The sequence below is a fragment of the Ipomoea nil genome, unplaced genomic scaffold, assembly GCF_001879475.1.
Source record: "Ipomoea nil cultivar Tokyo-kokei standard unplaced genomic scaffold, Asagao_1.1 scaffold1074, whole genome shotgun sequence".
Classification (NCBI taxonomy): Eukaryota; Viridiplantae; Streptophyta; class Magnoliopsida; order Solanales; family Convolvulaceae; genus Ipomoea; species Ipomoea nil.
In genome coordinates this window covers 668,880-682,644 of record NW_017617502.1, presented here as the reverse complement: position 1 = coordinate 682,644, position 13,765 = coordinate 668,880, and the positions used below count along the sequence as shown (strand labels likewise).

General features: G+C 45.1%; 2 protein-coding genes across 3 annotated transcripts; both read left to right on the top strand.

Annotated features, from left to right (window-relative positions):
* The first annotated feature begins 541 nt into the window (after nt 1-541).
* On the top strand, nt 542-3,624 carry LOC109182833 (pentatricopeptide repeat-containing protein At3g24000, mitochondrial-like). Of its 2 annotated transcripts, XM_019333046.1 has the most exons (2): nt 542-905; nt 968-3,624. In XM_019333046.1, exons 1-2 carry the CDS (start codon nt 863-865, stop codon nt 3,619-3,621), a joined length of 2,697 nt encoding a protein of 898 aa, XP_019188591.1. In that variant the 5' UTR covers nt 542-862; the 3' UTR covers nt 3,622-3,624. The 2 variants fall into 2 exon arrangements, with proteins under 2 accessions (XP_019188591.1, XP_019188590.1); XM_019333045.1 differs by having other exon boundaries at nt 542-3,624.
* A 377-nt stretch (nt 3,625-4,001) lies between these two features.
* On the top strand, nt 4,002-5,659 carry LOC109182597 (dihydrolipoyllysine-residue succinyltransferase component of 2-oxoglutarate dehydrogenase complex 1, mitochondrial-like). The gene is made up of 7 exons (XM_019332746.1): nt 4,002-4,022; nt 4,222-4,338; nt 4,681-4,719; nt 4,807-4,885; nt 5,116-5,207; nt 5,297-5,302; nt 5,462-5,659. The coding sequence occupies exons 1-7, from the start codon at nt 4,002-4,004 to the stop codon at nt 5,657-5,659; spliced, it is 552 nt and encodes a 183-aa protein (XP_019188291.1).
* Nucleotides 5,660-13,765: the final 8,106 nt, after the last annotated feature.

Below are 13,765 nucleotides of genomic sequence, written 5' to 3'. Positions count from 1 at the left end.
TTTAATTTCATTTAACTTTTAATTAAATATTATTATAATTATATTTAGTAATTTATCATATCTAAAATTCTTACTTTAATAATATTAATCATATCACAATTAGATAGAGACATTACAATAAAATTACTATAGTAATTATACAGAAGAATACAAATGATAATTTATTTTGTTCTCATAGTATTATACCTTTAGTGTGTGTGTGTGTGTGTGTGTGTATATATAGATTATCAAAAAAGTAATTGTAATAGTTGTAAAAGAATACAACGATTCATGTTCAGTTGTAATTATACTATTATTATGGTAATTATTAGATTAATTATCATAATAATTATTAGTCAATTATACTAATATTCATGTAATTATTAACTTAATTACCATAATAATTATTAGATTTTATGTAGTAATAACTTGGGAAGTAGTTTAGGCGAAGTTGTAAAAATAGGATTTTATTTTTATTAGTAGTATAATAGATTGTTACGACATAATTATTATTTTTACTTCTATTTAATGTGTCGTTAACGAGGCTTGACCTAACAGGTTTTTAGGACCGTCCCTGTTCTCACTTATTCTTGTCCTTTTTGTTTGGCATTATTCAAGCAGTAGCATTATGCATAATTTACTCGGGGAATTGAAGTGGAAAGAGGAGTAGCCATGGAGGCTCGATCGTGAGATTGCCATTTACGGAGATGAGCAAGAAATTGGCAACAGATGATACATATGGAATGTGAATGTTTCTCTGCACAGATGTTTAGCTCACCACGGTTCTCACCACGGTCCATTCAGACCCTTTACCCCACAACCAAAACTAGTTTGATAAAATGCCTCAACAAACCTGAAACCGTGCCAAATAGTTCAAAATTTAATGCTTCCTCTGGGTTTCAGACATTGCCCAGAAAATTACCTTCTGTGGATATTGAGGGTGTACCATTGGGGATTCTTGTTAAGCAAGGAGCTCAAGATATTAGTAAAGTTCGGAAGAGGGATCTTAAATGGTATTCTGAAATGTTCCGAGATTATGCGCAAACGAAAAATTTGAAAGAAGGAAAAGTGCTTCATGGGGAGCTGGTTAGAAATTTTATTGACCCAGATATGCATTTGTATGTTTCCTTGATTAATTTTTATGCAAAATCTGGGGATCTAAGTTCTGCACTCAAAGTGTTTGATCAAATGCCTGAGAGGGATGTTGTATCATGGACATCACTAATCTCAGGATTTCTACCTGAAGGGAATGGTAGTGAGAGTGTTAGATTGTTTTGTGAGATGAAGAGAGAAGGTGTGAAGCCTAATGGATTTACATTGGCGACAGTTTTGAAGGGTTGTTCTTTGTGCTGCAATTTAGAGTTTGGGAAGCAGTTGCATGCTGAGGTAGTAAAATCTGACACCTTTTCTGATGTTTATATTGGTTCTGCGCTTATTGATCTCTATGCTAAATGCCATAAGATGGCGGATGCAAAAACAGTATTTCTTCATATGTCTGAGCAGAATTTAGTATCTTGGAATGCCTTGCTTAATGGGTATGCACAAGAAGGTGAATGGCAAGAGGTCTTAAGATTATTTTGTAGTTTGTCTGAGTCAGAATTTAGATTTAGCAATTATACTTTAAGTACTGTTTTAAAGAGTTGTGCTAATGTGGGTAACTTGAGAGTTGGCCAAGTTCTTCATTCGGTGGCAATCAAGATTGGAAGTGAACTTGATAATTATATAAGCTCTAGTCTAGTGGATATGTATTCCAAGTTTAGATTGCCTGAGGATTCTATGAAGGTATTTAAGAGAATCAGAAGTCCTGATGTTGTTGCATGGAGTACAATGATTAATGGCCTTGATCAACAGGGACATAAAAAAGAAGCATTTCAGCTGTTTCAACTGATGAGGCATTCAGATGTGAGGCCTAACCAATTCACTCTTGCAAGTGTTATTAGTGCTGCAGCTTATTTAGGTGATTTACTTTTTTGCAAAAGCATCCATGCTTGTGTTTACAAGTTTGGGTTTGATTCTGAGAATGTGGTTAACAACACGCTTATCTCAATGTACATGAACTTTGGGTCATTTAGTGATGGTTACAAGGTTTTTGTTTCCATGGATTCAAGGGATGTGATTTCTTGGAATGGACTTTTATCTGGATTCCATGACAATGAAACATCTCATGAAGGGCCTAAAATCTTCAGACAGATGCTTATTGAAGGTTTCAAGCCAAATATGTACACATTTATCAGCATTCTAAGGGCTTGTTCCAGTTTGTCAAATGTTAGTCTTGGGAAGCAAGTACATGCTCATGTAGTCAAAGAAAACTTGAGCTCTGATTGTTATGTTGGAACTACTCTTATTGACATGTATTCTAAATGTGGGTGCCTAAATGATGTCGAAGTTATTTTCAATAGGTTGACTCAAAAAGATGTGTTCACATGGACAGTGATGACTGCGGGCTATGCACAGAGTGATCAGGGAGAAAAAGCCTTTGAATGTTTAAGTCAGATGTTAAAGGAAGGTGTCAAGCCAAATGAATTCACTCTTGCAAGTTGTGTGAATGGCACTTCACGTATAGCAAGCCTTAGTAATGGAAGGCAGTTGCATTGCTTAGCAGTTAAATCTGGGCAGTTTAGTGATTTGTTTGTGGCCAGTGCATTAGCTGATATGTATGGTAAATGTGGATGCGTTGCTGATGCTGAAACTCTGTTTGAGGGCATGGATTCTTGTGATACTGTTTTATGGAACACAATGATATTTTCATACTCCCAGCACGGACAGGGCAAAAAGGCTTTGCAAGCTTTTAGAAGGATGTTGAATGAAGGTACTTTGCCAGATGTGATTACTTTTATTGGTGTCCTTTCTGCATGTAGCCACATGGGCTTAGTTGATGAAGGGAGAAGATATTTTGAGTCAATAAACAACACATATGGAATCATTCCTTCCATTGAGCACTATGCTTGTATGGTTGATATCCTTGGTCGAGCAGGCAAATTTGATGAGGTGAAAAACTTCATTGAACATATGGAGCTTACTCCAAATGCATTAATCTGGGAGACTGTTCTTGGTGCTTGTACGATTCATGGAAACATTGAATTGGCTGAGAAAGCTGCAAAATTTCTATTTGAATTTGAACCTAAAGTGGAGTCAAGTTACATACTGCTGTCCAATATATATGCTGCCAAAGGGATGTGGAATGATGTTGCAAAGTTGAGAGCATTTATGTCTGACCAGGGCATTAAAAAGGAACCTGGTTGTAGCTGGGTTGAGGTCAATGCTCAAATCCATGTCTTTTTGTCTCAGGATGCTTCACATCCAAGATTAACTGATATCCACAAAAAACTGGATGAGCTGTATTTACAACTTAATTCAGCAGGCTATATTCCAAACAAGGATTATTCACTTCGTAATGTAACAGATCAGGAAAAAAGAGCAAACCTCCTACATCACAGTGAAAGGCTGGCTCTAGCTTTTGCACTCTTAAATGACAATACTAACAATACCATAAGAATCTTCAAAAATCTACGCATTTGTGGAGATTGCCATAAATTTATGAAGCTCTTGTCAGGCATAACACATCGAGAAATAGTCATTCGTGATGTTACTCACTTCCACCATTTTTGTGATGGCACATGCTCTTGTAATGATTATTGGTGACTTGATCTTGACCAATGATCCATCCCACGCAAGAATATCAGAATCAGCAAAGGTTTTGAACCAGCAAACTTTGTAAACTGCAGTTTTGGCTTTTACTGCAATGCCTCTAGCTTCACCCTGTGCGTATCCGAAAAGGTTAGCCTTCTGAACAATAGATACAGCTGCAATAGAAGCAACATACCTTGGTATCTCTGGGTGATAACTGATAACGTTTCCGCCGATTCTTCATCTTCTATTTGCTGCTGCTTATAACTTAACTGTTTCCCCTTGTTTTCTGCACTTGTACTGGCAACAGCAGAAACTAAGTCCTATTTTGTTTTTCTTACTATTCTAAATTGTGGTGTCTCTTTCTTCTGGTTTGGGGCCTGGGGGATGGGAGGATGGCTAACTTATGCCAACAAGTGAGCCCACAAGCTAAAATCTTATTATAATTGTTGTTATTATGCTTAAAAGTTCCAATAGATAGTTATTATCAGAAATTTTGAAAGCACTTGACACTATCCAGAAGTGAATCAGTCTGAAAGCTTATGTTTTAGTTGAGCCATAAACATAATTTATCTTAGTAATATGAAGTTTATATATTTTCTTTGCATTTTTCAGTTAAAGGAGCTTGAGAAGTTGGGTCCTAAGAAAGGTGTGATTAGCCGGTCTGTAAAAGATGTTGTCCAAAGTTTGGTGGATGATGACCTTGTTTCAAAAGGCAAGATAGGGACTTCTGTGAGTAATTTTCCAGATTTGTGTTATTACAATTTATTTATTATATTTTGTGCTGTTAAGCACAAAATTTCCTTTGTATGTACTATGCACTTCATTATTTTGTGTTTAGGATGTTACAAGAGGTGGTTTTTTTTATTACTGATGGAATTGAATTTAGTCGCATTATTTGTGAGTTATTTGTTTCCAATTATATAGAGGTTATTTGTGGTTTGTTGTTATGATCGAGGTTGTTCATTGTTATATCTGATTGAGCATTTTGCATATCTATTGTGTTATACTGCCATTTTGAGATTTTTTTTTTTTTTTTAAAAAGAGGATGTAACAATGTTTATAAATTTTCAGGTATATTTTTGGAGCCTTCCTAGCTGTGCTGGGAACCAGGTGACCATACTTTACATGTTATGTAGAATATATTTTGTGGAAACTACTTTTATTGTGACAATTTAATCCATGATACCTGTTTGACAGCTAAGAAATGTGTATAAGAAGCTTGAGGCTGATCTCCAAACCAGTAAAAAGCGGCATGTGGAACTTGTCAAGAAACCAGGTGACTTAAAAAAGTTTTCAAGAAACAGCAACAAACATGATTAGGATTTAGGATTTGATTAAAATTCCTCTCAAAGCTTGATCTGTTACTACTAGCTGTTTTCTTGTTGAAGTATTGTAGAAATCAAGAATGCAAAATTGCACATTACAATTTCTCAGTGTAAATTGTTAATAATGTTCTGGTTCACGATTATTATCACTTACTCCTTTCTACACTATTGCTTATTGCAGGACAAAATTTGATGAAACACCGTTCTGAATACAAGGATGCCTTTGTTGAAAATCATGGAGTAAAACTAGGACTTATGTCTGGGTTTATCAAGGTGTGTGTGGATAAGAATTTGATTCTTAAATATTTGACAATTTTTCAGTTCCAGTCCTATGACTAAATGCATTTTTGCACTAATTTCAGGCTGCAGTTAGTGCACTCCAGAATATCCAATGGCGGTGTCTATGGAAGTCTTCTGTGTACCCCCGATTATTAATCCCCCTCAGGTACCTTCATCTTCACTATTCAGTAACGCATTTGTACATTCAACTATTAGACCATTAACACCCTTATTATGCCTTATTGTAGTCTGTCATCCTGGGTATGCACACAATAGTGAACCGCCCAATGGTTGTCGGAGGCAACATTGTCCCCAGGCCAATCATGTACATTGCCCTAACATACGATCATTGGCTGATCGATGGAAATGGAAGAGAGGCAGTGTACTCTTTGAGAAGGATTAAGGATGTGGTTGAAGATCCATGGCGCCTGCTCCTAGATATATGATTGCATACTTCTGATGTTTCGTCTCTTACACGTGTTATATCTGAGTTAATACACTCAAACTTGCACAAAGCAGGAATAAACCTAATGATGCGAAAGTTTTGTAGGATAACATTGTTGGCTGCTCTGAAAATTTACAGTTGGCTGCTAAAACAAAGCTTACTCAGAGTGAGAGCCTTTTTAAAAATTTTAATTGCCATTGTTTTCCTGGCAATCAAATTTGAACTGTATTTTTATTAATTTGTGATTTCTGCGTACATTCATTCTTGGTATAAGATTTGATTATATAAGATATCATGGTTTCATTGGTTTTTTTTTTTTTTTTTTTTTTTTTTTTAATGCAATGATGAAAATATTTTTATACTTGTTCCAAGAATGCAATTGGTAGTGTCCTTGGGGCTATAAGATGTATGGAGGTAAAAGTTGCAGGAGTAAGAAAGAAAAGGGGAGCAAAACACAGTTTGAAAGGGAGAAACAACAAAAGTGAAGGGAGAAAATGATATTAATTTCACCAAGTATATTGTATTGTATTACATCATCCCACTAATTTTTAAATACCAAAACATGAAAGGAATAAGGGTCAAATAGGTCATCGAAAACGAAGAGTTCATTTCCATGACTGGAGATGAAGAAAGTTTCTTCGCTTCGTCTCAGGGGGAGACGTGTTTTATATATATATATATATATATATATATATATATATATATATATATATATATATATATATATATAGGGATCATGTGCATTTGTTGCTTCCTGTGCGGTGGATTAATGTGCATGAGGTTTATACTTAATGTGCGTGAGTGTTGTGCTTAATGTGCCTGAGATTTGTACTTAATGTGTGATGTTAATATGCGTGAGTTTTGTACTTAATGTGCCTGAGTATTGTGCTTAATATGCGTGAGATTTGTGCTTAATGTGCGTGAGTAGTTCAGAATTACGATCTCAGAAAGAAGTAGAACAGAAAACTCACGCACATTAACGCCCAAGCTTCTTGTTACTTCTTCCTTCAATTTGTCCATGGATTCTGGATTATCAGCTACCTTCAGTACAGTTAAATGTTTATATATATGACTCACGCACAGCAAAATTTGCACACTAGCTAAATGTGAATTTCTGTTGTATTATCATCATAATTCTTAATCACCATAGCTCGCCTCTGCATCATCATCATCAGGGAAGGGGACAATGGCTACTGGGGATGGGGAAGAAGCTGATATCCATATTTTCTGCTGCATTTTACACATTCACGCACATTAAGTACAAATCTCAGGCACATTAGACACAACACTCACGCACATTGAGTACAAATCTCACGCACATTAATCAATTGCACAATCGCACGGGAAGCATTCACCCGCACGGGAACCTTTCACTATATATATATATATATATATATATATATATATATATATATATATATATATATATATATATATATATATATATATATATATATATATATATATATATTTATTTATTTATTTATTTATTTTTAATTATAATAATTATTTAATGTTGATACTGCTAATTCTACGTAAGCAATATAAAATATCACGAGACCAATTAAAGCAAGTAAAATCTTTATTGATCACGGTAAAGGCCCTAAGTACAATCTACTTGGCTGCTCTGAGTACCGACTGAGTGCGGTCGGGATTCTCTAGTAACAACCTATCGATCGTCCAAAAGTCCCTTACACTGTAGCTACTGTGGGTATTTATAGCCGCTATGCCGGGGACAGGATTCCCGCCGTTCGGCATGTCCTCCACGTAGCCACCACGTGTCATCCTCCCGGGTGCCCTGCCTGTCGATGTAAAGAGCCGCCACGTGTCCTTCGTCAGCTCTTCCGCCAAAGGGCTACCGCTCGGTGGTCGACACCGTCGCTCGGGCAACTCCGGTCGGTCTACGACCGGGTTCTTCTCGTGGGGCCCGACCTGTTACCTGCAAAGACAAGGAGAAAGAGACAAAAGGCTCCTCGGTCGTGGTGAAGCTATGTCGGTCGGGATATTCCCTACCAAGAGCCCCCCAGCCCGGGCCTTTTTGATCAGTCGGGAAAAAACGGGACGGGATGAAGAAGCCCAACCGTCAGGCATTAGACCGACCGGCCAGCTGTCATTCCCTCCTACGCCACGTGTCGGCCTCTGCCGGCCTCGGCGATCCCATCCGTCGCCTCGGATTCAGCGCGGGTCGTGTCAGGCAAGTTGGCCCATTTCCCGCCTAAATGCCCTCCTATAAATAGGCCCTTGAGGCCCTCATTTGAACTTTCCTCACTCTTTTGCTTCAGTCGGTATCCTCTAAGAATCCCGAGCAGAGCATCTCAGCAAGGCGATCAAGCAACAAATTTCAAGCTTTCTCTCGCAAAGTTCCTTCATCCGGTAAGCTCTCCCTCCTTCTCTTTACTTCACGCTTTCAACTATAGGTAGAACTGCTAGGTCAACTAACTGTCCCGGACGACTCAAGTCCTTTACTAACCCCGACCGACCGTTAGGTAGATCGAAATGACGGACTCGGACAGCCAAAACGCCTCGATCGCGGATTACGATGAGGAGGTCGAGCGTATCAGCGACGAGGAAGTGGACATTATGTCCTACACTCCCGAAGCCAGCCCCCGAGCAACGCCAGCCCCTGATCGAGCTGTCGAGCATAACAGCGCATCAAGCTCTTCCGGGACATCGAGCTCTAGCTCCAGCGGATCGGGGAGCTCCAGCGAAGAAGAGGAAGGGAGAACCACGTCAAGCGGGCGGGGTTCTCCGACTGAGGGCGTTAGGGAAACGCCTACCCGGGTGGTTGGGGACCACCCGGAAGCTGCTCCTCGAGGGGGTGATCGAGAAAATACCCCCGAGCAGACCGAAGAAGACCCGGCCGGGCCGGCCACACCAGCCGTCGAGCTCGAATTCTTGAACAGCGAGAGTGTCGAGCAAGAGATGAGCCTGCTGACCAAAGGCGAAGCGGCTCGGATTGCTGAAATACTCCGGGGCCGGGTAGAATTCGACACGAGCCGGCAGCTGGGGAACGTGATTGACAGGCATCGGGGCAAGTGGATCGGGATGCATTACGACTCCCTAATGGCCCCGATTGCCATTCCCTTCCCGGCCCTCTTGACGGCCTTTCTAGCGTACTACCGGGTCGTTCCGGCTCAAATCTGCCCGAACGCACATCGGATCCTCGCCTGCTTCCCGCAGATATGCACTCGGCACGAGGCCGAGTGCACGATGGAGTTGTTCAACTTCATCTACCAGATCAAGGTTCTCCCGGGCCGCTACGGGGGTGGGTTCCTGATGCTGCAATCCCGAGCAGATATGTGCTCCATCAAAGGCCTGCCCGGGAACAACAAGGGGTGGAAGAACAGAATTTTCTCCATCAAATACGACCCCTGGATCCTCCCGGTCGATCGCACTTGGAGCAGCCACTTCAGAAAGCAAGTGGTGCCGGCCGCGACTCAGGCGCTCAAGGAGACGGTCACTCGGATCTCGAGTGAAATACACGAGTACTCCATCTTCCGGACAGCCGAGAGTCTCGCAGCCGCCAAGCTCCCGCCCCCCACGTACGAGCTAAAGGAGAAGTACCTTCCCGTACCGATGGGCGTGACGGTCGCCAAGCCGTCGAAACGGAAGAAGAAAGGTTTATCTCGAGCTGTTCCTCCCGACCTAGCTTCATTTCTTGATCAAACTAACTTAACTCTTTTTATTGCAGCCATGACAGAATTTGGTGATGAAGACACCGCCCTTCCCCCGCCCGCCAAGATCTCCCTCGGCGGGAAGAAGAAGACAAAGACCAAGGCGGCCGGGGAAAAGGAGATTCCCACTGCCCGACCCCTGAGCGCCTCGACCGTGACGACGGGTGAGGGCTTCGTCGTCGAGCAGCCTGACGTCTTGGTCACCCGGGTAGAGGTCGCCCGGGGCAAGGAGAAGGTCGCCGACCAGGGCGCGATCGAGGTGGGCAGCCTGAAGCGCCGCCGTGAGCAGCACAGCCCGAGCCCTCCGGTCGGGCGAGAGAGGGAGTCTACGTCCGTGCTGGCACGGATCGGCAACGCCGCGCCAACCCGAGTGGATCTGGGGAAGATGACCCCGACCCAGGTGGCTGAACGGATCGGCCACGACCTGGCTGAGGTGAGCTTTTCTCAACTAACAGCTTTCTTGCTAATGTACTTTGATCGGGCTAACCCTGGATATCCTTTTGTACTGCAGATCTCCCGGGCGACCCAGCTCCTTCAAGGTCAGGCTATGCTGGCCGAGGAAGCTGATCATCATAAGAAGACGGCCGCTCGTCGTCTGAAGGAGATCAAGGAGCTCCAGGCCGAGCTGGAGAAGGCGCAAAAGGCCCTGAAGAAGGGCGACGAGGAGCGGGTCCTCGCCGAGAAGGTCGCCAGTCGGGCGATTGGAGAGGCCAAGGAGCTGAAGGCTCAGCTCGAGAATCCGAGCGAGCTGGCGCGGGCAGCCTTCAAAGACAAGGACTCGGGCTCGGCCTTCCTTACAGCAGCCCGGGGAACAGAGATCGGGGAAGAGCTAATCGTCTCATTCGGTCGCTGGGGCTTTACGGCCGGGAAACGGAAGATGCTCGAACGAGTCCGTTCCCGGTTGGAGCAGGCCCTAGACGGGGAAGACCTTCAGCTGGTCCTCTCGGTACTACCCCCAGACCTAGCCGATCCCGGTCCCTCTCCCTTCGCCCCAAAAGCCAAGGCGTCTGAAGCCGGGGCATCAACGGCGGCCACCCCGAGCGGAAAGGAACCGGCTGCCGGAGCTCGGGAGATGAAGAAGTAGAATAGGCTCCTTTCTTCTTCTTCTTTTTTGTAAAGGACCATTGATCGGGAGCCCGGTCCCGAATTGTACCGGGCAACTTTTTGTTTGTTAATAAAATTTATTTTTGCTCTAACTCGTGTTATTCGTTCTTTCTTTTCGCACTTTTATCTTCAATCGCGTAAGTGCTGATCCTTAATGCTCGACCTCGCGGCCTTGTGGCCCGATCTTGCGCTGGTTCGACCCACTCGACGCCCGACCTTACGACCTTATGGCCTGGTCGTGCGTTTGATATTTCGACGTCCAATCTGGCCAACCGATCGGGTGTACCCGATCCCCAGGCCTTTGTCGAAAAATTTTTGAAAGCAAGCCTCTACGGTCGGGATGTAACCGAGCGACGGGCCTGCGAATACTTCCTTATCCCAGCCCCCACACTATTGTGCGCTCGAGGCACGAGTGGGTGCAATAGTGGACAGAAGTTGGACGGATCGGGGGATAATGCTGAGAGCTCCTGGCTTCCCCGATCAGCGGCGTGACTTGGGTGTCCGCCAATGTGGAGCGCGTTTTGACCGATCGATAGATTTTGCCCGGTTGACGAATGTCAAACTGATCTGCGTGTAACGAGGGTGAAAGAAAATAACCGATCGCCGCATACAAACGGTCGAGCAATCATTGATCGTACATACATTAAACTTTCCCGCTCGCAGGCGGTTGAATTAATTTTACAACCATAAATTTACATAGAAATGACGACCGGGACTAACTCGCAGGTCAAGCCCCCACTTCGTCTAGAAATACAAAAAATAGGCTAATGCCTAAAAAGAACGAGGTGCTAGGAATTCCAAGTCCCCTCGATTAGCCGACCAGTCGTTGTCTCTAGTCGGTATGTACCCGGCCGTATGACAGCATTGATGATGTACGGCCCTTCCCAGTTCTGAGCTAGCTTTCCGCCCTCTAAAGGCTGACTGGCCTCCCTTCGTCGTAGAACGTAATCTCCGACTTGAAAATAGCGAGGGTTGACCCGAACGTCTTTCGAACTCTTGACACGTTTCTGGTACTCGGCCATTCGCCGAGCGGCTAGCTCTCGTTTTTCCTCGACCCCATCAAGGTCCACGGCCATCGCGTGTTCGTTCTCTTCCGCGTTATAGGTTCTCTCTCGATCGGTCGGAATCCAGGCCTCGATCGGAAGTCGGGCCTCAGCTCCGTAAACCAGGGCGAAAGGGGTCTCCAAAGTAGCTTCCCTCGGGGTCGTCCGATAAGTCCATAAAACATATGGCAACTCATCGGCCCAACTACGACCAGCCGAGTGTAACTTCTTTTTCAGACCTTCCAATATCGTCCGGTTAGCATTCTCCACTTGTCCATTTCCCTGTGGGTAAGCGACCGACGACCGGACGTGAGTCGTCCCGATCGTGGCCAAGAAATTCTGGAAGTATTGGCTCACAAACTGGCGACCGTTGTCGCTAATGAGATGCACGGGTGCGCCAAAACGGGAAATGACATTGCGCCAAAGGAAGCGAGCACACTGCTGAGATGTGATCGTGGCTAAAGGCTCGGCTTCTATCCACTTGGAGAAATAATCGATAGCGACGATAACGAACTTTCTCCGACCGGAGAGCTGAGGGAAGGGGCCCAAGATGTCTACCCCCCACCTAGCGAAAGGAATTGCGGTCGTGACTGGCTGGTAGAACGTTGCCGGTCGTCCAGGCATCCGAGCATACAGTTGGCACGTCTCACATTCCCGAGCTAACTTTTCACAGTCCAGCTGGAGGGACGGCCAATAGTACCCGATCAGCATGATACGACGGGCCAGGGATCGACCTCCTTGATGTGAGGAGCAGATTCCCGAGTGCAGCTCCTTCATGACTAACTCGGCCTCGAACGCGGTCAAGCAGCGCATAAGAGGGCCTCCATACGATCGCCGATAAAGTCGACCATCGAAGACTTGGAACCTCGGGGCTCTCAGCTTGGCTTTTCGAGCACGCTGTGGGTCGTCTGGGAGTCGACCGTGCTCGAGGTATTCCTTCAGATCGGTGATCCAGCTGTCCTCCACCGGCTGAATTGGATTGACCGGCAGGCGGTGGATACTGTGTCTGGGGATCACCAAGATCCGAGCTATCTTCGAAATGTGCTCCGGGGCGTCTTGGGCCAGTTTAGATAAGATATCCGCATCGGCGTTATCCAACCGGGGTATGTGCCGGACGGTATACCCCCGGAACTGAGCGAGCTTTTCCATGGCAAGGTCTCGATACAACTGCAAACGCTCACCATTGACTTCATAGTCCCCGAGAACTTGGCCGACCACGAGCGCGGAATCTGTTTGAGCTCGAATGTATTCAGCCCCCAAGTCCCGAGCGCATTGCAAGCCGTTAACGAACGCTTCGTACTCGGCCTCGTTGTTGGTCGGGTGGAACTGATACATAAGAGCAAAATAGACTTTGAATCCTTCTGGGCTCGTGACTACTACTCCTCCCCCTGCCCCTTTTTTGCTACTTGACCCATCAGTAGCCAACGACCACCACTCAGCCTCGGGATCCGCTACCTCGGGGGGGTCGAGTATCCCGGGCGGTGCACTCGACTAGGAAGTCAGCAAGGGCCTGACCTTTGATAGCATGTCTTGGTCGGTATTCGATCGCGTACTGGGTCAGCATTAACGCCCATTTGACTAGGCGACCGGATGAAGAGGCGGTGCGGAGGACTGGTCCGATCGGCTGATCGGTCAACACGCGAATCGCTCGACCCTGGAAGTAGGGAGCCAACTTCTTCGCGGCAATGTATAAGGCATAGACGACCTTCTCTAGCCGGGAGTACCGGAGCTCGGGACCATGTAGCGCGTGGCTTACATAGTACACCGGTCGCTGGACCCCTTCCGGATCGGTTCGGCACAACACTGCGCTTACTGCACGATCGGACACGGCGAGGTACACGTCTAGCTCTTCTCCGAGCTCGGGCTTTGAGAGCACGATCGGTGACATGAGATACTCCTTCAGCTCGTCAAAAGCCGCTCGGCATTCCTCGTCCCAGACGAATCCATTAACTTTTCGCAATACCTTGAAGAAAGGTAAAGCGCGCTCGGCTAGCTTGGAGAGGAACCGGCTGAGGGCTGCCAACCGACCGGTCAATTGCTGGATTTCCCGAACGGTGGAAGGTGGCTGCATGTCCAGAATCGCTTTTACTTTGGCCGGGTTAGGCTCGATTCCTCTCTTGGTCATCATGTAGCCGAGGAACTTGCCGGTCTGAACCGCGAACGTACACTTGGTCGGGTTCAGCCGCAACTGGTACTTCCTCATGATCTGGAAGCACTCCCGAAGGTCCCGAGTGTGGTCGGATCGGTCCCGACTCTTGACCAACATATCGTCGATGTAAGCTTCCA